This window comes from Diceros bicornis, chromosome X (genome assembly GCF_020826845.1).
Source record: "Diceros bicornis minor isolate mBicDic1 chromosome X, mDicBic1.mat.cur, whole genome shotgun sequence".
NCBI classification, from domain to species: Eukaryota; Metazoa; Chordata; class Mammalia; order Perissodactyla; family Rhinocerotidae; genus Diceros; species Diceros bicornis.
The window spans coordinates 13721458-13748305 of NC_080781.1; the positions used below are offsets into that span (position 1 = coordinate 13721458).

At 43.7% G+C, this 26848-nt stretch overlaps 2 protein-coding genes across 4 annotated transcripts in view; one reads left to right on the top strand and one right to left on the bottom strand.

Moving 5' to 3' along the window:
* The window catches only part of CTPS2 (CTP synthase 2), a 97915-nt gene extending 92372 nt beyond the window's left edge, over positions 1 to 5543 (bottom strand). The window contains exons 1-2 of one of the 3 annotated variants that reach the window (XM_058535497.1): positions 5203 to 5543; positions 150 to 354 (exon numbers count right to left, since the gene is read on the bottom strand). In XM_058535497.1, coding sequence (XP_058391480.1) covers positions 150 to 315 — 166 coding nt within the window. In that variant the 5' untranslated portion in view covers positions 316 to 354; positions 5203 to 5543. Of the gene's footprint in view, positions 1 to 149; positions 355 to 4160; positions 4360 to 4983; positions 5120 to 5202 lie in introns of those variants that run through there. The other 2 variants (XM_058535498.1, XM_058535499.1) reach the window with 2 other exon arrangements.
* A 4814-nt stretch (positions 5544 to 10357) lies between these two features.
* Positions 10358 to 26848, top strand: part of SYAP1 (synapse associated protein 1) — a 32796-nt gene continuing 16305 nt past the window's right edge. Inside the window, exons 1-4 of the mRNA XM_058535501.1 lie at positions 10358 to 10637; positions 16810 to 16928; positions 17944 to 18010; positions 21523 to 21596. Of these exons, the coding sequence (XP_058391484.1) occupies positions 10454 to 10637; positions 16810 to 16928; positions 17944 to 18010; positions 21523 to 21596 (444 nt within the window). The 5' untranslated portion in view covers positions 10358 to 10453. The remainder of the gene's footprint in view (positions 10638 to 16809; positions 16929 to 17943; positions 18011 to 21522; positions 21597 to 26848) is intronic.

Below are 26848 nucleotides of genomic sequence, written 5' to 3' on the forward strand. Positions count from 1 at the left end.
AATGACCATGAGAACATTCACATATTCATAACAGTAGGATCCAGCGACTCTACTTCTGGAACTCTATCCTCAAGAAATCACCCAAAATATCAGAAAGAATGGCAATTTAACCCAGTGCTTTATAAGGGGGAAGTGGTTCTCTTTCATACCGTGCTCATAAGGTGAAAAAGTGCCCGCGTCGATGTTAATATAGGGGTCGATTTTGATGGCAGTAACTCGGAGCCCACAGGATTTTAGAATCATCCCAATGCTACTTGCAATGATCCCTTTACCAATACCAGAGATGACCCCACCAGTGACCAGGATGTACTTCATTGGCAGAGGAGTGGCTGGGTGCCAGCACCCAGATATAATCTGAAAGGTAATAAAATGAAGGGTCACGGAAGAGAAACATTTTCTCAAACCAGTAAAGCAGAGAGTGTGTTAAACCAGAATTTCAAAAGCACACAGCATTTTTCTATCTAAACTAAATATTTGAAACTTTTGAAACAAAGTCTTATCTTCTAGGTTTTTAATTTGTTGAGATGTAGGAAGCTGTGGCTGCTTTCTACAAGCAAAGTGGCAGGCTCCATTACCCTGATTTTCCATTGACCTCGACTCTGTCATGTGACAGACTTTATCCTGAGAAAACAAATTTCTCTGGGATTCAGAGGCATGGTATAATATTTAAGAGATCAGTCTCTAGAATCAGACAGATCTGTACGAGCTGTACCTGGGCAAGTTATTAATCCTTTCTGTGCCTGTTCCTTCATCTGTGAAATGGAATAAAAAATACCAGTCCCTTGGAATATTATTCAGCACTAAAAAGCAATGAGCTATCAAGCTATGAAAAGACATGGAGGAACCTTAAATGTGTGTTACTAAGTGAAAGAAGCCAGTCTGAAAAGACTGCATACTGCATGACTCCAACTATGTGACATTCTGGAAAAGGCAAAACTATGGAGACAGTAAGAGGATGAGTGATTGCCAGGGGTTCGGGGGAAGGGAGGGACAAATAGGCAGAGCACAGAGGATTTTTAGGGCAGGGAAACTACTCTGTATGATACTATAATGGTGGATACATGTCAATATACATTTGTCCAAACCCATAGAACATACAACACCAAGAGCAAACTCTAATGTAACCTATGACTTTGGATGATAACAATGTGTCGATGCAGATTCATCAGTTGTAACAAATGTACCACTCTGGTTCTGAGTATTGATAGTGGGAAAGGCTGTGCGTGTGGGGGCACGGAGTATATGGGAACTCAGTAATTTCTGCTCAGTTTTGCTGTGAACCTAAAATCGCTCTAAAAAGTAAAGTCTTTTTTTTTTAAAAATCAATATTCAAATATGCCACCATAAAAAAAAAAAAATCTCATAGGTGCTTGTGAGGATTAAATGAGCTAAGGTATAGACCAGAGGTCAGCAAACCAGGGCCCACAGGTCACATCTGGCCCACTGTCTGATTTTGTATGGTCCCAAGCTAAGAATGTTTTTTACATTTTAAATGATTTTAAAAAGATCAAAAGAAGAATATGTCATGACACATTAAAATTGTATGAAACTCAAACTTCAGTGTCCATAAATCAAGTTTTATTGGCACACAGCCATGCCCATTCATTAGCATATTGTCCCTGGCCACTTTTTGGCTACAATGTCAGAATTGAATAGCTGTGACAACAGAGACTTTCTGGCCTGCAAAGCCGGAAATATTTACTATCTGGCCTTTTACTGAAAACGTTTGCTGATGTCTGGTATAGAGGGGATTAAAATCGACTCCTATATTAACATATAGTAAGAACTAAAAGTTACCTATTAACATCACTATTAACAATAATAAATGTATCCTCCTTAACTAAGCACGCTGAACACTGAATCTGTTTCATTACTCATCAGTTTTACCAAGCAGGAATATCCAAGCAGGAAAAAAAAGAAAAGAAAATATTATGTCATATGGAAATTTTGACTTTTTCAAACCCTTTTGTTTTAGAGGCAGACAGGAAGCCCAATAGCTACTTGGTCTTCTTTATTTTGAGTACTATTGTTTTCCCCTTGAGCATGTATAGGAGCCTTCCATGCACATGAAAACAGGCCTTAACAGTAATATTTGTGTAGTCGTGGCAGGCAAATGGAAAACTGAGTAAGACCACTAACGTAAAATTACAATTGCAAAAAAAGAGAGTAACTAACATAAGCTAATAACTGTAAATCCCACTTTCTATTGTTATTCCAAAATTTTTTAAAATACCTGGAAATTAAGCACAAATGCAATCAGGTAGGAACGATTTCAGCTACCCATTTATCTTATTTGTCTGTCCTCGTCAAAGCAATGCTTGCTCTGATTTTGTAGTTTCCTCTACTTTCAAAGAAACGATTTGAACTTAAAGGTGTAAAGTTATTTCACTTTAGAGCTGTGAGTTCAATTTAAACTATCTTACCATGGTCAGGGCGAGTAAACTGAACCCATTCAAAGTATACATGTCCCATCCCAAATGGCTTCCCTAAGTCCCTGGGCCTGCCTTTCTCTACACACTACAGTTGATCACATTCAATGCCCTTGTTCCTCTCACTACCCACCTGGCCATCCACTCCCCTGAGCTAGATTTAGCCTAAAAGATTCTCAGTCGAAACCCATGGTGCTCCTCCCATAGATCCAAAATGTTTTCGAATATTCATCTCTTTCCACTCCTACTGGCCCAGGTAGTCCTTATAGTGGTAATTTCTTCACAGCTCACTTTTGATCCCTTACCCATCCCACTGTTGATTTCTTCTATTTTGATAAGTGCCCCTCCTCTGGAGTCAGACAGCCTGGGTTCAAATGCTGACTCTGTCATTTACAGCTATGACTCTGGGCAACTTCTTCAACTTTTCTAGATCTCAGTTGTCTCTGCCTATGCAGTACATAGAGATAACAACAGTGCCTGCTTTACAGAGGTGTGTGGGCATTGACAAAGAGAGTGCCCAAGCGCTAGATGAAAGTTATTTGTTATCATTTTTCAGAACCATCTACTCACTGATTCAATCAGTTCACAAATGTTTATTGAACGTTTATTATATGCTTGACGTGTTCCCAGGTCCTGGGGACATGAGGGTGAACAAAAAGTCAAGGTCCCTGCTCTCCTAGATTTCACCTTTCCTGTGGGATTAAGGGGCAAATAAGCAGCGCTGTAATTGTACCTTACTCTGGCACTATCGCGCTATTAAAATGACTTCCCATTTTAAAAGTTAGCAAAATTGAAAAATGCCATAGAAAACTGGAGTATATTCACGTGAAGTCACATTATGTGGTTATCAAAAACCCTAAGAAGTTTTCATATAAGATATGCTTGTGTTACATGAACAGAGCACGATATAAAATTGAATATAATATTATCTCAACTATGTTTTTTTTTTAATTAAGACTGGTCAAAAGTACACCAAAATGCTAAATTTTAATATATTTATGTGGTTGGGTTTAGGGAATTATTAGTTTTCTATATTTTCAAAAGCATAAGATACCTTTTTAAGCACATTAGATATTTTACAAAGTCCTTCTTGAAAATATCACTGAATACCAAAGAGATACCTACTCTTTTTTTACCTCTTTTAAGCAAACAAGTAAGTTTGAAGCAACGTTTTAAAACTACAGGAAAAGGTAGGCTCTTCAAGCCACTTCCTTGAATTGGGATGTTTTCTCCTGTGTCAAGACTGAAGTTTTCATTTACTCTTACATGCAGTGAGCAGAACCAATTGTCTGTAAAATAGGAATGTGTAGGGCTGTTCTGTCTGCTGTCCAATAAAATCATTACACCTGTGTAATTGTTAATTTTCTAGTAGCCATATTTAAAAAGTAAAAAGAAACAGATGCAGTTAATAATATCTTATTTAACCCTATGTATCCAAAATACCATCATTTTAACACATAATCAATATGAGAATTTATTAGTGAGATATTTTACATGCCCCTCCCCTTTTTTTTTTACTAAGTCTTCCGAAATTAGGTGTGTCTACTTAACAGCACATCTCAATTCAGAAACACAACATTTTCAGTGCTCAAGAGCCACATGTGGTGAGTGGCTCCCACACTGGACAGTGCAGGCCTAGAACAACTAAAAACATCGGAAGCACCAAGAAACACCTTCTCAAAGACGGCCATTTAAAAAGTAATGTTAGTCAAAAACGAAAAGAGTACTTACTGAATGATCCCATTTTATGAAGTTCTAGAACAGGCAAAACTAAACTATGATAGAAATCAAGGGAATGGCGGGGTGTGGATTGACTGGAAAAGGCCACGAGGGAACTTTGTGGAGTAAAGGAAACGGTTTACGTCTGCGTTGGGGTAGTGGTTAACACGGGTGTATAATTTGTCAAATCCTCGATCTGCACACTTACAATTCGGGGATTTTATTGTATGTTAATTACACATGGAATTTGTAAAAATTATTACAAAGAAAAAGCTATTTTGTAGCAGCAGCTTAGTTAGGCACCGGGCGCCCTAACGAGCTATTATGGAGGAAATGCGAGGGTCGTTGTTGAACGGGTGCACTGGGCGGGGCAGGGGACAGAAAGGCGATTTCACTAGGCTCGGGGCTGCACTTCCGCCAACGCCATCTCGGGGCTCTGCGGCTCCCGAGGCCAGGGGGAAATGGGGCCGGGGGCGCGGCGGGGGGCGGGGAGAAGCGCCCCCGGGGGACGCGACGCTCCCGACCACGGGCCGCGGGCCGCCGCAGGACGGGCTCCGACGGCACTGGGCACCGGGCACTGGGCCCGGCAGAGCGGCCCCGGCCCCCGCGCCCCGCCCGTCCGCCCGCCCGCAATCTGCGTGCGCGGGGTGCGGGGCAGCGCCCGACGCCCGGTCCCTCTCGGACACCGCGCGGGCGCCATCGGGGAGGGGACAAAGGCGCCCGGCCACACGTGCGCGCCGGGGCAGGGGGTGCAGGCAGGGGTGCGGGGCCCTGGGGACGCGGGGGGACCCTGGCGCGGAGGCCCTGGGGGTCCCGGCGAGGCCCGGGGAGTTACCTGCGCGGTGGCGGTGGCGCCGGGAGGGTGGCCGATGGGGACGCCAGACTCCGACCCGCGGCCAGCCCGCCCTCACCTGTCGGGCTGGGGAAGGGGCCGCCGCTAGGGGTGTCCCGAGTCACCACCCGGTTCTCCCCGCCGCCCGGGCGGGCCTCGGGGTGCGCGGCGCCCTCCTCGCCCACCTTTCCCTCTCCTGCCCTGCGGGTCCCGCTGACTCACGCTGGTGAACTTGGGGTTTGCACCCGTGTTTGTGCAATGCTCCAAAACAAGCGTCTCAAAAGTGACTCCTCCGGCACAGCTTCCCGTCACCCTCCGCCCTGGACGCACTTGGCCCCAGGCCTCGCTCAGCCCGGGGACTGCTCCTCCCCTCCGTGGCTCACTTAGCAGAGGCACTTCGGGGACGCGAGTGAACGCCGCGTTCCCGGCGAGCTCCAGCCCCTCGGCAAGCCGAGCCCCTTGCCTGGGGCCTCCTGTCCAGTTCTCACAGCTGTAAAGAACTTCACTCTGTCACAAACGTTTGTGGATCCCCTGCTGCGCCCCGGGAACTGCAGGACTGCCCAGGAGGGGACGAAAATTAGACGGGATTCCTGTCTTTGAGGGGCTCATAGTCTGGGAGGAGTTCTACTGTCTACTGGAATCAGTAAGGTTCCTGGAACAGTACTACGTGTTCAAACAATTTTAAAAATGCGGGGGCCAGGGGGAGGACGAATAGGGCTTCATCAAGTGAGTTTTTAAGAGTATTTGGAGGATAGTTGGTGCTGAGAAAGGACACAGGAGGGTATTAAGGCGAAGGGAAGAACACACACAAACCACTGAAGGAGAAGGGATCTAACTATGGACAACAGAAGAATTTGGAGTGAGATGGAAGGGTTAGGAAAGTGGTGAAAATTTTGAGTAACCAGCATGAGGCACTACACTGCCAAGTTAGACAAGTGTCATTGAAGACCTGGTAGAGTTTAGAAACCATAGTTTCTAATGTAATGATGTCCAGCTATAATTTTGTAAGATATCTATAGGTGGATATATAAATATAGATATTTGTGATAAAACCAGAGCTCGCTGGTTGAGTAGAGCAGAAGGACAAGAGAGGGAGGAAGTTTAGGGCACTGAAAGAATGTGATTGTAGTAATGCTCCAGGGGTCTAGTCCACAGAGGAAGGCAATGGGAGCAACAGGAGCTGATAGACTGGGAGAAAGAACAGAGACGGACCAAACACAAGGGCCTATGGGAATGAGGGAACTGGCGAGTTGTCACCAGAGTGTGGAAGCACTTCCAGGAGATGATACGGTTTAGGGTGTGACCGCTGAAACGGAGTCAAGTGAGATGTGCGTCACTGGGATTGGGTCTAGCAGCCACCAGGCCAGTGTGTGGTACATCCGGGGCCCTGGCAAGATGGCAGAAGTTGGAGGAGTCAATTAAGGCCAAGGAACCAAGTTGTCAGTGAATGTGGAGGAGTGACTCTGAAGCTAGTAGATGACAGTAACAAGGTAGGCTAGAGGGTTGTATGGCAAAATTAAATGAGTTTCAAAACAAAAGAATTTCTCCCCACCAAGGATCACCGAGCAGTGTCGTGGAAGAAGCAGTAAAGAGCAGGGGGTAGTGATGTCAACTTCTGGGAAAATGAGCAGAGGCTCTACAAAAGCCAAAAAATAAATAAATAAGTACATTTTTTTAAAAAGGAGGAAACACCTTCTAAAAAGGCTCAAGACATAGACGAGTTTGTTAATGAAACAAGTCTTCCAGAGGGCCCAGTGAAAAGGATGTTTGTGAAATGGGTTGACCTTGATGGTAATACTAATAACCTGCCACATATGTAAGGTTTCCTTCCACATTTCAGTACTTCATTTCCTTTTTACAACCAGGACAGTTATTATGATCCCCTTTTTATAATAAAGAACCCGAGGCTTAGAGATGTGAAGTGCCCTGACCGAAGGTACAGGTTAATATGAGTAGCAAAGCCAGGACATCAATGCAAAGTGTCTGTCCCCAAAGCCAGACTCTTCACCACAGGATGTAGGGCCTCATCCTTACCATCTATGAGGCTAATGGACAAAAGATATTTTGTGACTACAAAGGGGTTATTATAACTATTGTATTATTAATCCAAAATGGGAAAAAAATTTTGAGCAGAAAAACAAATTTGATAACAAGGTTCATATCAACTGATTCGTGTGAGATAAGGGTGTATCCTCATTCAAGTGTTTATTCATTTTCTACTGGCAGCATAGCATTGTGCTGGACCCTTAAGAGGATGAAAAAGAGATGAAAAGGAAGTCCAGCATTAGGTTGATTGCTCATATTCTTTTATAATATTTTATTTTGAAGAATTCTACCTTTCAGAACGATTATAAAACTGTCTGTCCCCTGGGGAACACAGCCTTCACCGTGGTTTTGGGTGGTCCTGGAGATAAAAGTAAGGCTGAATGGGCTGGCCCCACCTCTGCTATGGGAAAGGCCAGCCCTATATTCCTTTTGTAGATGAAGAAACTTGAAGGGCAGAAACTACGAGAAACAAATCAAGGTTATTCACCTATTAGATAGTGGAGTTAGAACACATACACACACACACACACACACACACACACCCCTGCCCCAGGCTTCTGACTGAAATTCCAGGCTCATTCCAATCACACTTGAACCAAATATCCTTTTTCTGGAAAGTGTCAGCCACTTTCAGGTTCTGACTCACTTAATAAATCCTAGAAAGGCGTGGTCCTAAGATATCTCCTGACTTTCAAAGCTGAATCAATACCCAGACTCAAGAAACAAATTGGAATGCCATCGATGCCACTGAATTGTACACTTAAAAATGGTTAAAATTGCAAATTTTATGTATATATTTTACCACAATTTTTAAAATTAATAGTATAATACACCAAAAACCATTGAATTGTACCTTTTAAACAGGTCAATTGTATGGTATGTGAATTATACCTCAATAAAGCTGTTTGGAAAAAAAAACCAGGTTGGACTTGTTAAGCTAAAGTCCTGGTCCTGATGTGTAAATATACCTCAGGCTGGAAAACTGGAGAGCAGGGAAATCAGAATTGTAATCCATCCCCCATATACTCACACAGGTCACTGGAACCAGGCTACTTTTCTCCAAATGGTGGGAGGAAGAGAAATAATGGGTGTCCTTCACCAACAGATTGCTTGAGACTGTGCTTGAGAAATACGTTCATGAACTCTCTGCTCTGAAGGGGTAGTTGGTCGCTTAGCCAGTTTTTGTTTGTTTGTTTGTTTGGTGAGGAAGATTGGCCTGAGCTAACATCTGTTGCCAATCTTCCTCTTCTTGCTTGAGGAAGGTTGTTGCTGAGCTAACATCTGTGCCAATCTTCCTCTATTTTGTATGTAGGACGCGGCCACAGCATGGCTTGATGAGCAGTGTGTAGGTCCGCGTCCGGGATCTGAACCTGTGAACCCCGGGCCACCAAAGTGGAGCATGAAAACTTAACCACTACACCACCAGGCTGGCCCCTTGGCCAGTATTTTTTGGTCCTTTGTTTACGTTATTATGAAAAAAGTTAAATATATAGAAAAGCAGACATTAACAGTATAACCACCCAGCTTCAACAATTATCAATGCATGGCCAGGCTTGTTTCATCTATCTCCCCACCTATTTGCCCCCATCCTGTATTAATTTGAAGCAAACGTCAGACATCCTATCGTTTCACTGGCAAATATCTCAGTTTGACTTTCTAAAAGATAAGAACTCATTTAAACACACACACACACACACACACACACACACGATACCATTACCACACTTAAAAATTAACAACTCCTATGTCCATCAACACATGAATGGATAAACAAAATGTGGTATATACATACAATGGAACATTATTCAGCCTTTTTTTGTGTATGTGTGAGAAAGATCAGCCCTGAGCTAACATCCATGCCAATCCTCGTCTTTTTGCTGAGGAAGACTGGCCCTGGGCTAACATCTGTGCCCATCTTCCTCCACTTTATATGGGACGCCGCCACAGCATGGCCTGACAAGCGGTGCGTCTGTGCGCGCCCAGGATCCGAACCTGGGCTGCCAGCAGCAGAGCGCATGCACTTAACTGCTATGCCACGGGGCCGGCCCCTATTCAGCCTTTTTAACTGTAGCCTTTTTTAAGGCAGAATTTTAAGGAAATTCTCACACATACTACAACATGAATGAACCTTGAGGACATTTGCTATGTGAAATAAGCCAGTCACAAAAAGACAAATATGGTATGATTCCATTTATGAGGTTCCTGGAGTAGTCAAACTTAGAAAGTAGCGGGGATGTCAGAAGCTGCAAGGAGGTGAGAATGGGGAGTTGTTGAATGGATACAGAATTTCAGTTTTGCAACATGAAAGGAGTTTTGGAGATTGGTTGCACAACAATGTGAATGTACTTAACACTACTGAACTGTACACTTAAAAATCGTTAAGATGGTAAATTTTGTGTATTCTAGAACAATTAAAAAAATTTTTTTCTTTGAGGAAGATCAGCCCTGAGCTAACATCCATGCCCATCCTCCTCTTTTTTTGCTGAGGAAGACTGGCCCTGGGCTAACATCCGTGCCCATCTTCCTCCACTTTATATGGGACACCGCCACAGCATGGCCTGACAAGTGGTGCCTTGGTGCACGCCCGGGATCCGAACCTGGGCCGCCAGCAGCAGAGCGCACGCACTTAACCGCTATGCCACAGGGCAGGCCCCACAATTAAAATTTTTAAAACGATTTCTTAATTTCCAATTCTTATAAACGTCATACTTTTTTTCCCCAATGTGTGTTTGAATTAGGATCTAAATAAAATCCACAAGTTGCCATGGGTTATGTCTCTTAAATCGTTTTTAATCTATAGGTTCCCCTTTCCCCCCTTCCTTGCAATTTATTTGAAGAAACAAGGTCGTTTGTCCTGTGGTTTCTCACAGCCTAGATTCTGCTGCCTGCATCCCGTGGTGTGCTTTCACACTTTCCTCCGTCCTCTATAGCCCCTCTGTAAATTGGTAGTTGGACCGAGAGGCCCGGGCTAGTTTTGATTCGGGCTCAGAAGGAGGCTCAAGACATCCACTTCCGTGGGGCTGGCCCAGCTGGACCTGAAAATGAAAGGCTAAATCACCAGCCAAGCTGCTTAGAGTGACAAAGACGCTGTTGACACGCCTAAGTCAGTCACCAACAAGGCTGGGAAAAGCGCACAAGGGGCGGGGTGGGGCGGGACTACGTGGGGAAAACCCTTTGACCGCTTTCCACGCGCGCGCAATAAAGGTACCGAAACTTACAGCCAGCGGGGGCGGGGCCTTCGGAGGGAAGTGACGCACGCGCGGCTGGCGGCAGAGTTGCCATAGAGGCGGGGAGACGGATAGACCGGCTGCTTCGGAGGCGCACTTCCGGCTATCTCCTTGGGACACAAGCATTGTGGAGTCGGGAGCAGGCAGTAGCTGCTAGGGTCTCTGGTGACCCGGACCGCGGTGGCGGCCCCGCGAGCGGGATGTTCCGGGGTTTGAGCAGTTGGTTTGGCTTGGAGCAGCCGGCGGCGGGTGGCCGGCAGTCCGAGGGAGACGGGCAGCCCGAGGGAGACACTCCACCCGAGCAGCGCTCCGAGACGGTGACGGAGCCGGCGCCGCAGCAACCGGGGGACCAGGAGCTTCTTCACCAGGCCAAAGGCCTTGGCAGTGAGTCGCCCCTGGCCCCCGCGACCAGAGAGTGTCGGGGAGTGCCCGCATCCCTCCTCTTGACGCCCCTGGGGCGTGGGCCCAACTGATCGGGGGATGTGGGGTCGGGGGAAGAGGGGGAAGGTGTGTCTGTCCGTCGGTCCTCTCCGGAACCGGAGAGGTTGGTGAGGATCTGGGCAAGGCTGAAGCTTCATCAAGCAGTCAAATCCTGTGCCTGAAGTTCCTGGTGACATATCACTCCTTGCAGAGTGTGTAAACATCGGGAGCAGGGCCACAGTAAAGCGGTGTGGCCCGACGTCTTTAGGTTTGACAAGGAATCTTTTTGTCCACCTTGCCAACTTTCACCTTCACACTTCTCCACCCCCACGACAGGGGACGTTGGGCAGCTTGAGTTGGTTGAAAAAGTGCCTTTTTGCCCTTAGGGCAGAATGTGTTGTCCGAAGGGAGTTGAGGAGGAGTTACTGAAGGCCTCCATGAGGCTCATCTCCTTTTTAGGTGCAATGGGACTTGTTTCCTTAAGGCAGGAGAGTAGCTGCCAATTATTGTTTGTGCCGTGCAAGTTTCATTACTAAATGTTTTATGAACGATATTTCATTTCATCTGTTAAACACCCAGTGAGTTGGGAGAACAAGCCCAGAGTTAAACTGGCTCAAAGTTATACTGATAGTTAAGTGGTAGAAGTAGAATTTGAGCCCAGGTCTGTCTAAGTTCAAAGCCTATGCTCTTTCTGAGCTTGCAGTCTAGTTGGGGAGGAGGGTACAAGTAGTAGGCTTGAAGAATAAACACATGTTCTAGTAATTCTGATTCTGGAGAGACCTTGGTGGGCTTAAATAGTCAAAGAAACGTTTTTGAGAAGGTGGGCCCTAAAGCGGACGGCACTACAAATGAGAGAATTGCACCAAAGGTAGATATGAAATTCAGCAAGCATTTTTTAAGAATCTACTAAAAGGCAAGCGTATAAGGGAGGTTGGAGCCCAAGAGTGGAGAAACGCATATTAGAATAAGAAATTCTCTGACATTCAGAAAGTTTACTGTGGGGTGGAGGGGCAGGGAAAACAGACATAATCTCAAATCATGGCAGTACGTCATCTCAGCCCAAGGCCCCCAGACAGTGCACAAGAGAAATCACTACAGAGGGAACCACTGTTTTCTGTGTAGAAAATTGGGAAGAAATGAGCTTGGAATATTTGAGAGATGTCAGGAGATGAATTTGACTAGAGCAGAGAGGCTGTTAGATAGTTGGGATAGATAAAAGTGGGACCACATTAGGAAAAGCAGGGTATGGGTGTTTACTTGATTTCGTAGAATATAGAGAATCATCTTCATTTATCTTCAGGTGAGTGTCAAAAGTGGCTTCTTAAAGCTTAGTGAGGGCTTTATTGTCAACTTGAAACCTCATGTTTGTGTTTAGTAATAAAGACCTCTGAATATTTTTTAATAAATATGTTTTTGATATGAATGTCTACTTGGACCTTAATGCTGCTGTCTCTTTCTTTCCTCACCAGACTCTTCTGGTGTTTGAGGAGGCTAAGGTTAGATGGCAGTACGCCCCTCCCTACCCACACACACATTGTGAATGCAAAGTTTCTGAATAAATGAGAGCTCTTTTGGTTCTGAAATTTATGTGATTTTAAAAAAATGTAAAGTTTCTAGTTTATACACAAGCCTTCAGAAAGACAAGAGAGATGATCAGATATTTTTTATTTCTACATACTGATCCTAAGAGGTATGTTATCTTTAAAAAGACCTGTTTATGTTTTGAAAACTGACATTAAATATCTCTGAGCCTGATTCCCACTGAGTAGGTTAGTTTCTTTATTTAGCCTTTTAAAATCTACATGGAATCTCTTGGGAGTCCCATTTGTTGTGTAAACATTTGTTGAGTGCCTAACTTCAAGACTGGAGCCTAAATACTTCGAGTTCATGGTGACCTATTTATGAATTTAGGCAACTCACCACTTGCAAGCGGTGGACACCCAGGCCTACATTCCACTCCCTCACCAAAAACCAAACCTTCCTGTCTTTGGCCCTCCCTCCTGATAAACTTAGGACCTCCTATGATCACCTTCAGAAGAGCAGTTGATAAGGAAACTCTCGCTGAAGAGCTCCTCCCTACCTCCCTGAAGGCCTCATGCCCCAAAGTAACTTCTTATTCAGCACAGATTGGTTGGTTGGTTTTCGTTCAAGTCAACTAAATTAGAGCTTTATCTGTTTTCTTTATCTGTTAGTCCAGTCCATGCCCAGGAATGCAAAAATGGCCACCTCCTCTTCCTTCTCCTGTGAAAAGTGCTGTTAGTATTTGCAGTGGAACTGTGTTAATTAGGTCATCCTCCTCTTTTTCTGTAGGGAATGTGCATTTCAAGTTCTAGATGCCTAACTTGCTTAGTTTATGACCAAGAGGGTTCCAAAAGTTAGTGTGTACATAGGAAGATATATATCTGCTTTGAGTAGAAGTAAAATACCCAATTCAGTTCTGATGACAAACCCAGGTTTACCACAAGGAGGGCAGCACAGATGGTCAAGAGCCTGGATCCCGTGGCTTATGAACAATACTAAAAGGAACTGGAGATTTTAGCTTGAAGAAGAAGAAACTCAGGGGCATTGCTCAAAATTCTGAAAGGTGTTTTTGTAGAAAAGAAGTCATTTTATGTTACTTAAGAGGACAGGACTAAGTCTGAGAGGTGTAAATGACGGGAAGTGAAAAGGATTTTCTAATTAGAGGTGGATAACAGTAATAATTGGCTGCCCTTTGAAGTCACGTGCTCCTCATTTCTGGAAGTGGTGTTACCTGGATAAGACGTTGAATTAGGTAACCTCTAGAGTCCCTTCCAACACAAAGATTCTAAAATTGTATGAAATATAATATTTTGGAAAAATTAACCAGCCTCTTCATAAGAATATTAATTTTCTAAGGCCTCTATATGCCTTAGAAACCACTGTCTGCTTATTATTTTCCTATTCTAGCAGCAAGCCTTAAACTCTACCTTCCTGTCTTTTCTCTGGTAAATTTATGCTTTTTCTGACCTTTGAGAACCTTCCTACATTACCCTTATCATTCCATTGAGTTCCTCAAGCCATTGTCAGTTGCTCACGTGATGTGAGGTAGTATGGGATCGGGGCACGATCTCGCCATTTAGAGGCAGATAGCATAGCCTCTGAGTTCCTTACACTACTGTTGTCTTTATTGTGATACCATTTGCAAATTACAGAAAAAAGTCTGTGAAACAGAGGCTTAACAAGAAGACGTTGATTGTTTGTGTCCGACGTCCCCAAGACCACCCCCAGGTTTGATGAGCATCCACCAAAATTGGGGTTGTTTTGGCAGGGAGGAAGGGGATAGGCTATTGGCTAGGCGGTCAGCAGCGTCTACTCCTATCTTAATGGACGAATCATTTATCCTCTGTGAGCCTCGGCTTCCCTGTCTGTAAACTGGGCAGATTATACCTACTCTTCCCAGGATGGTTGTGAGACTAAAATGACATAATGAAAATGAAGGTAAAATGACTACTTCTGATGTTGGCGATCTGCCCCTCCTTCCACAAAGTTGCTGAGTGTACTCACTCACAGACGTTTTACTTAGACTTCCTTTCCTCTTTGGTTGCTGCTTCAGTTCAGACCCTCTCTTGGTGCCTGAGTTCCTGAAGTGGACATTGGTACTCCTGTTACTACTTCCTGTTAACTCTTATCTCAGTCTCAATTTTTTCTAACCACTTAGTAAAAACTGTCTTTAACTTGGTGTCAGCTGATCTCTGCAAAATTAATAAACCTTACTTCTCGTCTCTGTGAGCTTCTTGCCTGAAAATCTCCTGTTGTGCTCTCCCACTTCCCACTCCCTCTGCCTTCAGACTCCAGGCCACTCTCCAGTTACTCTGGGGAGACCTCCTCCCTTCTCTGAGTGCCTCTGTTTAATGAATAATCTTGCTTCTCTTATTGTCTTTGAGTTTTTTGTTTGTTTGTTTAGAAATGGACATTCCTTGAGGCTGAGAACTGTGCTTTCTCTGATGTTCACTGTATTCAGTGTACTCTACCCATGGAGTCATGAAAATCTGAGAATTGAAATTATTATGCTAAAATACCAGTTTTTAAATTACAGCCCTCCCTTAGAATAAAAATGATGAGGGGGCCGGCCCCGTGGCATAGCAGTTAAGTGTGCACGCTCCGCTGCTGGCGGCCCGGGTTCACATCCCAGGCGCGCACCAACGCACCACTTGTCCGGCCATGCTGAGGCGGTGTCCCACATAAAGTGGAGGAAGATGGGCACAGATGTTAGCTCAGGGCCAGTCTTCCTCAGCAAAAAGAGGAGGATTGGCATGGATGTTAGCTCAGGGCTGATCTTCCTCACACACACACACACACACACACACACACACACACACACAATAAATAAATAAATAAATATTAAAAAAAAATAAAAATGATGATTCTAATTCAAAACGTATTCCTGAGAAAACCTTAAAGAGAATCCTGCGCTTTTGGACCTTTAGATTTCTTTGTCTATCTGCAAAAAATATTTTTACAAAGGAGTATGGCTGTCTGCCCATTTTATCATACCACTTTGGGTAAATAGACTAGTCATAACGAAGAGAAATGAAGGATCTCCCTAAAGCTCAGCACTCATTATGTCATTCCTCATTCATCCATTCAGCAAGTACTTACTGGTCACTCACTGGGGATACGAAGACAGACTCACCGAGTCATCGATAGTGTCATGAATATTGTTGATTGGGCAACAGAGGTGCTGAGAGAACACATCTCAGGGGTGCCTACTCCAGTCAAGGAGCTGGGGAACATTTCCTGAGAAGTGATATGTTAGTGGAGACCCACAGAATGTGTAGAGTTAGCCAGGTAAAGGGAGGACAGATAAAAGTGGATCAAACCAAGGAGGAACATTTGAGGCCTCTTGGAGATACTCAGGAATTTCTTGTGGTCATATCAATGTAGAATAGGAGAGGGGAGAATGGCAAGAATGAGACCAGAGACAAGAGTGTCCTGTGGTATAGTCACAGTGGGGTGTTGATGTCATTGACAGATGAATACCACCAGGCACAGTGGGAGAAAGTAGACTGTTTAATGGTAAATGATGTAGGAAGTGGAGAGATGGTCATTCAGATCGGGAGATAGTACTGCTGCTCCCAGATAGCCAGACAAGTCGGGAGATAGTACTGCTGCTCCCAGATAGCCAGACAAGTTGCCTGATTCTCTGGAAGTGATACCACCCACAGAGTGAGGATTTATTTAATCAGGTGTGCCAAGCTCCGTTTGCCATTCTTATTGGGGTTTTCTCCCTGCCTTAATATTGTGAGTCAACCCACCTGCTCTGTCAGCAGGTGCAAATAGCAGAGGCAAGACCACCCTGCCTTACCGAGTATTTCCTGTGAGATGAGATTCAAAGGCCACTTGCCCTGGAGCATCCCCCAAGAGGTCCAGCTTCAGGACCTGCCTGAGGTCACTTCCTGCGGCAGATTGTGTACAGTGTGCACTTTGAAATGATATTTGTCTACATACAGGCCTTTATATTATAGTGCAATAGAGCCTTGATATATATGTCTTTTCAGGTCTTCAGGAGAGTTAGTTTTGTGTTTTGTTTTGTAAAGGTGAAAGTTTGTGTGTTCCAGTTTTAATTTTGTTCTACGTATTTGCTCATTATTATTAGTTAAGAAGGATTTATATTTATATCAGGGCTTGCCAAAATTTTTGTTTATTAAAAATTCCCCCAAATTTATCATGGGATGGGTTAATCTAGGAAAGGAGGGACATTTTTTCTTTGAATAGGAGGGAAGAAGGAGAAAATGAGGATGGGATACTTAGAGTCTAGAAAGGAAAGAAAGTAAAAAGGAGCCTTGATCTTATTTGTAAAGTTGGAGGGGAGATTATTTACTGAGACAGGTTAGAACTAGAGACTGGAGAAGACAAGTTTGAAACAGCTACTGGGGTGAACTGGGGAGTATGCTAATGGTCTTTGAAAGAGATGGATTAAAGGCCCGGGATGGATGGCCAGTCCACCGGGACAGTGGGGGACTGTCAGTGCTTTTCATTCCTTGTTGCAACTCCTAATTAACAAGAAACATGCCCTATGGTTTAAGATTCTTATAAGAGCTCTTGAAGGGAAAAATCACCAATATAATAACCATTGTACTTGAATGGAGCATCGTCTCTTTTTTATTCTTTACAGACTATCTGTTTAACTTTGCAACTGCTGCTACAAAAAAGATAACTGAATCAGTTGCTGAAACAGCACAGACGATAAAGAAATCAGTAGAAGAAGGAAAGATAGATGACATCATTGATAAGGTACATTTAAATATCTTTTGGAAGTCAAAATTTATGAAATTCATTAGCAGCCAATATAATCATGCCTTTTCTTATGAACTTTATTAACCCAAGTAGGATATCATATTCTAATATTAATTGTTGAGATTCTTGGTTTTTTCTCTCTTTTTATATAACAAGAAAATATGATATAAGTTACTTGTTGTAAATAACTTTGGTTTTAATTTTAATATATTCTAAAATACCTTGATACTTTTGGGTAATACTAAAGTTTTCATATTGTGAGTTTAATTTTAAACTGTAGCTATTTCCAAATATATTTATGCCTTTGCATCACTCAGTTAAGTTTTTAAAGTCCTAGCCCATTAGGAACAACCCTTTTAAGACTCTAGGGAGTGAGTTTGTTTATTTTTTGCAGTGGTAGGGTGCAGGCCTAGGGAATTTCATTTATGCTGGTAATTATTTGAACTAAGGAGGTCACCAATTACACTTTAGATAGCTTGTTATTTAGGTATTGTGTGTACTATTTGTTAGATGAGATTTGACCTGGCTTTTATTGTTTTTTGGAATAATACAAAAGTTCAGTTTTTAACTCATTTTATTTTTGCATTTGAAAAGATAATCTATCATAAAGGGGGTTGTATACTTAAAATTCAAAAATGTTGAATTTCTGGGGCAAGCCTGGTGGCGTAAGGGTTAAGTTCACGCTCTGCTTCAGCGGCCTGGGATTTGCAGGTTCGGATCCTGGGTGTGGACTTACTCACTGCTTATCAAGTCATGCTGTGGCAGGCGTCCCATAGATAAAGTCGAGGAAGCTGGGCATGGATGTTAGCCCAGGGCCAATCTTCCTCACCAAAAAAAAAAAAAAAAGTTGAATTTCTCCTTTTGTTGGGGAAAGAAGGAAATGTCACTTTTTTAGCCTTTTTTATTTGAAGAAAATAAATAAAATGTCTCAGATAGACTTCACAAATCTTGAATATAATTCTTATCTAGTAATAAAATTTTCAAAGTAATTTGACTGTGCATTTTTTAACAGACAATTATAGGAGATTTTCAGAAGGAACAGAAAAAATTTGTTGAGGAGCAGCATACAAAAAAATCAGGTATGGTATAGGTTTGTTGTACACCACTGACTTACCTGCCAAATTTTATCAAGCACCTGTTATATGTCAGACAGCACGCTAAGGCTCTGAGAACACAAACATGTGTCAGTAACAGTCCCCAGCCTTCAGGTAGCGCAAAGGCTAGGAGGGGAGACAAACTCACAACCTTCGGGGTTGGAAGGAAGGAAGGAAATCATTCCCTGTGGCTAGGATGGTGGGTGAGGTCAGCCAGTGACAGCCCTCTGGGGAGCTGGCTCTGAAAGAGAGAGAGGAAGCTTTCATTTCTCACCTTATAACATGTCTAGCACAGCGTATGGTGTACACATAATAGGCACTTAGCAGATGTTGGCTCCCTTCCCATTCTCTTCAGGAGAAAAAAACAAAAGAGCTTTCCAGGGGAGTGACAGAGGGCCCTGAAAAGTCATGGCGTGTTTAGGGAACTTAATACTTTTTCTTACTGACAAATGTTTGTTTAAATGTTATAAGGTCTCAAAATGCCTATTTGTACTGTTTGGTGGGGTTCAAACACAAAACTGGCCTCATGTCTTTGAATTTGGCAAAAGTGCAAAATAATTCAATTGGTTTGAGCAGTGCCACAAATTCAGAAAGAACTAGTTAGTCTTGTGGCGAGTTCCCGTCAGGCATTGTCGCGCCTAGGTAAACTCAAAAGTATGAAGCAGCTCTTTGGGACAAATAAACTATACAAACTAGCATAACTTAGTGATTCATTGGAAACAGTAAAATTGATCGTGGCTTGAAGACTTGGTGTTGGAGCTGGTTGGTGCCTCCGAGATGGGAACTGTGAGGGACTGGGGGTGAAGAATTAGAGGCAATTTCCGTTTTGAGGTGCCCATTAGACAACCAGGTGAGAGGAACACACACAGAGGCAGGGAAGGGAACGCAGGTGACATATCGGGAAAATTGCGTTACTCAGTAGCACTAGTCACATTTCAGGTGCCCCATAACCACGTGGGGCTAGTGGCTTCCATATTGGACAATGCAGATATAGAACACTTCCATCATTGCAGAAAGTTCTGTTGGTCAGCACTGCTCTAAATTTATTGAACGGGGTCCAGCAGTAGTTTATTCCTGTTTGAAGCAGGAAGAGAATTCCATCTACTGATATAGATTATCAGTCAAGTCATGTAAAAACCGTGAGAGTAGGTGAGCTCCTCAAAGAAAAGTGTGTCAGGCATTAAGAGAGCGGAGCAGAGAGCTACAGTGTTGAGGGGAAGGGAGGAACGGAAGGAATTGACAGTTTCTGAGTGCTTGCTAAGTGGCAGGCACTTTATATATAGCATCTCCTTGACTAAAAGGAAGGATCAGCAGGGTTAAGTAATTTGCTGACAGTCACTCTGCTGATAAATGATGAAACAAATCTGCCATCAAAACCAGTGCCTGTTTGCCCAAGAGAGAGAACGGCTAGGAGTGAGAGGCAATGGGAGCCCAGAGAGGGGGGAGAATTTCAAGGAGAGCGAGGTCAGCTGAGAGGTCCATATCCAGTGACCATGAGGAAGGGCACTGTGTAAATGTTCCACATGTATTTGTTCCCTTAACAGTCACAGTAACTCTTTGAAGTACTTACTTTATCTCCATTTTCCAGATAAGGAAACTGACCTAGAGAGAAAAGAACTAAGAAGTGTCCGTGGAGTTGGACAACCAGGAGGTTGTTGGTCACTCTAAAGAGAGCAGTTTCAGAGGACCGGGGAGGTGGGGGTGTCCCAGCCATACCAGAAGCTTGGGCCATGGGAGGACCTCATTATCTGAGGATAAGTAGAACTAGGAGAGGCTGCCCAAGGTGAATAGACTTAAAATCTCCATTTTAAGTTATGGAAATGGCGTGAGAAAAAAAATTTTGAAGGGGCTTTACCCTAATTTTTAAAAAGTATGAAAATTTGTTTATAATTAACAGAATTTGGATTATAATTGCCACTATTTGCTTGCTTAGGATGAATGAACCAGGTATCTTGTCTGTCTGTCCATGTGTCCATCCATGCATGCACATAACTTTTCTATCAATTGGTACACAATAGATGTCCCTTCTACTTGACTTTTGCAGCATAATAGAAAAAGGGATTATTTCTGCAAAAATATTCAGACCCTCCGCATATGTATCTTCCGTGCTGACCGCCCACCTCCACAGCCTTGCTCTGCCCTCTTGCCTGCTCCAGGCTCACACGGTAGAGCTGCTCAGACGAGCTGGTTGGTTTGGTCTCCACTCTTACACTTGCTGCTCCCTCTGACCACCGCCTGCACACACCCACCACTGAACTCCTCCTAGACTAAGATCAGCTCCCAAGTCACCACAGAAAACTCCGTGAGACTCACCTCTCCAGTTGGTTGCCATCTGTCACCTGGCATGAGAATCCTGCTGAGTTGTAATCATCTGTTTTTCTTGTGAGCCCAGAAGATACGGGCTCAGTTGTTTGTTGTCTTGGTATTCTGGCATTTAGCTTCTAAAGGTTCATTGAGGATTTGATTCCAGCCTCTTGCTGATTGCCTCTGATTTGCCCATTTCTTTCTTCGTTTGCTTTCACTCCTGACAACCCTCTTCTCAATTCCTAATTGCATATCTTGCAGCCTCCTTATCACCTTTTGTCCTGAATCAAGTACAGTAACTTTTTATAAAAACTTTTTATTTGGAAGTAATTTCAATTTACAGAAAAGTTGCAAGAATAAGAGTAGTACAGAGAATACCTGTAGGCCCTCTACCTAGATTATTGAAGTTGTATTCCATTTGGCTAATCATTTGCACTTGCTTTCTCACTCTGTGTGTGTGTGTGTGGCTTTTTTTCTTCCTGTTCCATTCAATGTGTATTTCCTAAGAATTAGGGATATTCTCTTACATAATCACCAACCATACAGTTACTAGTTTTAGGAAATTTAACGTTGATATAATATGCATATTCTGATTATGTCAATTGACCCAGTAATGTCCTTTCTACATTTTCCTCCTCAATACAGCATCTAGCAGGGTACAATATTGCATTTTTTGTCATGTCTCTTAGCCTCCTTTAATCTGGAACATTTTCATGGCCTTTCTTTGTCTTTTATGACAATTAATATTTTTGAAGAATACCCCCCCCTTTTGTTAAATACACTATTCCTCATTTGGGCTTTGTCTGATATTTCCTCGTGATTAGATTCAGATTATGCATTCTTGCCAGAATACTGCAAAGATGATGTCATGTCCTTCTCAGGTATCACATCTGGAGGCCCACAGTGGCCGTCTCTCCTTCACTGGTGATATTGATTTTGGTCACCTGGTCAAGGTGTTGTCCAATTTCTCCACTGTATAGTTCAAGTAGAGTAATGTTTTACCAAATGCATATATGCATGAGATTCATACATTAAGTCTGGGAATTAACGATGAATGTTCATATTTGGAACTTCTTAGTAAATTGCTAAAATAGTTGTGTGGAAACTTTCTCATTTCTTTCAAACCACGGATTGCAGTGTAACCCTTGTAACCTGTTTTTCTCTTTTCTTCTTTGCCATTGAAAACCTTTTAGAAGCAGCAGTGCCCCCATGGGTTGATAGTAATGATGAAGAAACAATTAAACAACAAATCTTGGCCTTATCAGCTGTAAGTATCTTGTGATACCCTGTATAGAAATACTTCCTTCCTATCATAACTTTATCCTTAACAGACTGTTTTTCTTCTATACAATTGTTAAAATATTTTGAAATGTTAGGAATATACACATCAACTTTCACTATTTTTTTTCCACTAACTTTTAATTTGCTTCTCCTTAAGTTCTTTTTTCTTAATGGAAAAGTATACTCTATTACACAAAGTAATTCTTTCAGCTTTAAAAGGATTCTTTTATGTTACTAAGATAATATTTTGAGATATGCTATCATATAAAGTTTCTAGATAGCATTGTAATTTTCTGAATGAAATGATTGTATTCTAAATTTTCTCTATATGTATTTGTTTGAAACTAAAATTGAAAGAAATAAAATTCCATGTGCTAGCCCACAAAAATTTCTCTTGGGACTTCAGAGGGAAGGTAGCAATTCCAGTTAACAATTGGGTGGCACCTCCCAGTTTCAGGAAGCATTTCCTCACACCTTATCTCTGTCAAGCCTCACTGCACATCCGCGAGGTAGATGTAGGGGCTGTTATCCCCATTGTGCAGGTGTGGGGACCAGACTCTCACATGTGACCCTCACTTCTTATCTGTGTCTCCACTGGGCTATGAACTCTCAGCGGGCAGAGACTGGCTTTGATCTCTGTCACAGCACCCAGCACCCCACCGGGCTCGGGACTCAACAAATAGACCTTTTTACTTTTCAGTGGTTTTCAAGCTTCGTTTCTAACCCACTCTTTTTTTTTTTTTTTTTTTAACCAAAGTCATAAGTGGAACCTCAGTCTAGAAAACAAACAAACGTATATGTGGGCTTTCCCTCCCTTCCATTGCCCTCCCCTAGGGCATTTTAAGGTTCTTTCTTTCCATTAGTAAACCCTTTAAAGGCGTGAGCATCGATATGAGTTCAGTGTGAACACCATGTATTTTCTTTACCATGTTACTGCCAAACTTAATGCTGCCATCACATACCTGCTTATTTCCAGAAGGGAATTGGGATGGTGAGAGTTGGTGTCATTTGAGGGCAAACATCCGATGCTCACCAGAAAAGTCCCCACAGCTCCTCTGTCCCTCCCTACCTGTTCCTCTCCTCATCTCCATCTCAGAATAAGACTCCAGTTACCCACCAGTTTTTTCTAGCCACAAACCTAGGAGTCTTCCTTGAGTCATACCTCTCCCCATCCTGACAATGCTGTATTCAGAATATAGTCCACTTCTGCACTGCTGCCTCCGTGGTCCTGGTGCCAGCATCTGCCTGAAGCGTCCCGACTGCTGTCCCATCCTTGCCCCTTTCCAGTACAAGCTCGTTGCAGCAGCCAGAGGGGTCCATTTATAGCGTAAATCACTTTGTGTCACTCCATTGCGTAGACCATTCTAATGGTGTCTCCTCTCTTGTAGACCAAGATCCAAACTCCCTCCCCTGGCTTTTAAGGCCCTTGGCTTTGCACACCTCTCCTCCCTCATGCCCCGCTGCCGTGATTTCCCAGCACTCCAGCCACTGTTGCTTTCTGCTGCACAACCAGGCCGAGCCTTGTCCTGCTGTAGTACCTTGTGCTTGCTCTCCCCTCTTCCTGGAACCCCACCCTGCACCATTCCACAAGATCTCAGCTCAGATCTCACCTCCTCCTAGAGGCCTCCCTCACCACCCTTTCAGCCCTCCACTCCCAGTTACCCCATCTGAGAGTCTTAGCCATCTAAACCCTTGTCTCTTTCTCTTCCCACTCCCCTAACGCCTAACTAATGTAAGTGCTGTGAAGGCAGGGACTCCATCAGTACTGGGCCCTGCTGAGCAGGTGACACGGTGCCTGGAGCACAGCCGGTGCTGAACGAGCATCTGCTAAATGGATGATGTGGTAAATGTTGCACGCAGACGTGCCTACAAGAGAGCTCCCAGGATTTCAGCATGACCCAGAGCCTTTAAAACCGTCTTCGATACGTCCTTTCTGATGGCTGCTAAATTTGTTAAGGGATAGACTAAATTGTTATGATAGAGAGATCCAAAAATACAGTAGGTTAAATAAGCCATGAGTTCTCTCCTCCCTCCCCCTCTCCCTCTCTCCCATTCTCCCTCCTTACCCCTCATGTAAGAATCCAGAGGTAGATGGTCCAAGGAGGTGTGCTTTGCCCCATGACATCATCTAGGGACCCAAATTCCTCCTGTCTTACTCCTATCCTATACCAGCCCCTAGAATATTGTCTGTCTTCTATATGGTGATGCCAGCTCCTCATGACCATGACTGTGGTCTAGCCTGTGGGAATTGGGAAAGAGGTGGGCATGCCAGACCACTTGACAGATGAGACCCAGGGGGCCTGCCCCATGGCCTAGTGGTTAAGTTGGGCACACTCCCCTTGAGTGGCCCAGGGTCAGTTCCCCGGGCACGGACCTATACCACTCGTTGGCAGCCATGCTGTGGTGGCGACCCACATACAGAATAGAGGAAGATTGGCACAGGTATTAGCTCAGGGCTAATTTTCCTCTGCAAAAAAAAAAAGAAAGATGAGACCCAGAAACTGCACCTATCACTCAGGCCCACATCACTTGGGCAACTTAGATGTGTGGCTGCTCCTAGATGCCAAGGAGCCTGGAAAATCTGGTCTCTGGCTGGGTGGCCACATGCCCAGCTGGAACTCAGAGTTGTGGTCCTGAAAGAAAGGAAGGAAGAAAGGGATACTGGGAGACAGTGAGCAGTCTCTGCCAGGGTTGCTTTACATTCTCCGACTTAACCAGACACTAGTTTGGGACAATGCAGAGAGTATAGCAGAGTAACCCTTTAAGCCCCTTGTATCGAGGAGCCATTTAAGGCCATGTAATGCATGAAAAGAAGTTGATAGTACCATTGTCATTAGGTACTTGTGAGAATTCGATTCAGCAAATTGTTGTTAGTAACTAGTCTGGGCCAAGCCTTGTCCTATGACTTGAAGTAAATGAAACACACTCTCAAGAGCCTGAAGGCTTACTAGAGAGAGCTGCTAAGTACATATCCAGTAGCATTCCCTGTAGTAAGGACTGTAATACAGGATGCTAAGGAAGTGCAGTGGAGAGGAGCGGTTCATTTATTTCAGAGAGGGAAAAAGATGGTCCCGGGGAAGCTCCCCAGAAGTGATGACCGTGGAGCCAAGTTATTGAGTCTTAGAAGGAGGGTGCGTGGATGTTTGGGGGATGTGGGGCAGGGTCTGGCATTTGGGTAGCGGGTATTGCGAGCATTTGGGTGTGGCTAGACTATAGAATGCAGGTGGAGAGGTAGATCAGGAGCCAGACCATGAGGACCTTTTTATACCATTCTGATAAGTTTCGGTTTTATCTTAAAGGCAACAAGGCGTCATTGAAGGATTTTAGTGATAGGTAAAATATATGTTTTTCTTGGGGCAATGTAGAGAGTGGGTTGCTATGGGTGGGAGAAATGGGACTGGAGACAGCTGCCCATTAGGAGGCTGCTATAGAAATCCATGTGAAATGTTATTGGGACAGTTTCAGGCTTTGAAATTTTTACATTGGAAGGTAAAATAACTAAAATCCATTTAAGTTCAGATTTGTTCTTACTTTATGTAGGAATTCTCAAAACCCAAAAATATTGTTAAAATTTAACACAAGCAAGAGGAGATGAAACTGATGGGCATTGTTAATAGCAGTATGAACTGCTACAGTATTTCTGGAGGAGAGTGTGGGCAATATGTATCAAAATAATCCTGCTCTTGGACCAGAAATCCCACTTCTAGGAATTTAGTCTAAAGAGATCATTTCAGAAGGGAATAAAAGCTATCTGTTTATAAAGTGATGTTACTTGCAGAGTTCTTTATAAGGAAAGAATAGAAACCATCTAAATGACTACTGAAATGGGCCTGGTTAATTAAATTATAGTTCATTCAGTGTGCACATATCTGCATCAGAGATGAGATGTTCACAGCCCTGAGTGAAAAGGAAAACAGGTGATCTGCAGCATGCGGAGTGTCTTCCTGTTTATGTCAAATTGTGTTTGCAGAAACACTGCATATGCAGAGGGACATATCAAAGAGGGTGTTCATAGAAATGTTTAACTGTGGGTTAAACAACCCAACAACTGTGGGTTGTCTGTGGATGGTGGGATTTTTGACTCTATGCTCTTTGGTGTTTTGAATTTTTTAAAAATTGGTGTGTATTATATTTACAAACAAAAAAGATGTTTAAAAAAAGAAATAGAGTAGAAACAAACAATCTTAATTGTTCGAGTAGTCTAAAGCAGCAGCTTTTTGCCTTGGTTATTATGTTCAGTCTATAGGAGAGGGGGTGGTTTGGAGACTTGCCTTTATGCACTAATCTGCGTGAGTCAAGCTCCATCTCAGAGGAACTCAAAGCCAACTTCATTCCCTAGGAAATTTTCTGATCCAGGGTCAGGTAATCCAGGGCAGCTTTGACTTTGGATCTTTCATTTCGTTTCCTTCTTGGCTAGCAGAAGAGAAGGGGTCCAAGAGAAACACGGACTCACACAGCTCTTCCCGGTTGGGCGTAGTGGGCGCAGGTGCACTGGAAATTCACAGCAATGCCTTGCCAGAATTTCTACGTCATGTCCTGGCTTTGCAGTCACAGGCCATACGAGGATCTTCTGTGATGGGCATGTTTTCTCTAATCCAGTCTTGGGTTGAATTTCCTTTTAATGAGACTCCAATTTTAATACACTAATGACAAAATGTTTGTGTGACATTTTATTTTGTCCATGTGTTGCCTGTACACATGGACAGAGTGTGGATTGTCTAACCCTTGGTTTAAGGTATCCTAAGCCTGAGGACAGCAGCAGGAAGAAGAATTCACTTACAGCTGTTATTTGTAGTGTATTTTTAAAAGGAGATTGGTTTCTGGCAGGGTGAGGAAGAGCAGAGGGAGCCAGTCGTTTCACTCGCCTCCTCCCCCGCTGCAGACAGCCTAGCAGTGCACCTCTTGCACCAGAAACTTGTAGGAGGCCGAATCTGCAGGGGTGATCAGGTGAGAGGGTTGCATGAGAAAGTTGGAAGCACTGCGTAAGCGCAAAGTGGCAGGATATCAGTGTCTCACCGTCCCTGGAGTGTTGTCACACCTGTGGCAGTGTTCATCTTGCAGAGTAAAGTGATTGTCCTTGATTAGAACGGACGGAGCCCTCCAGAGATGTCGGCAGCCCATTGAATTGCCGCTGTGCTAGAGTTGGGGAGTGCTGGACCCTGCCACTCGCTAGAGCACATACCTGACCTGGGACAAGCCATTTGTGCTCCCCTGACCCAGCTTCCTCGTCTGTAAAGT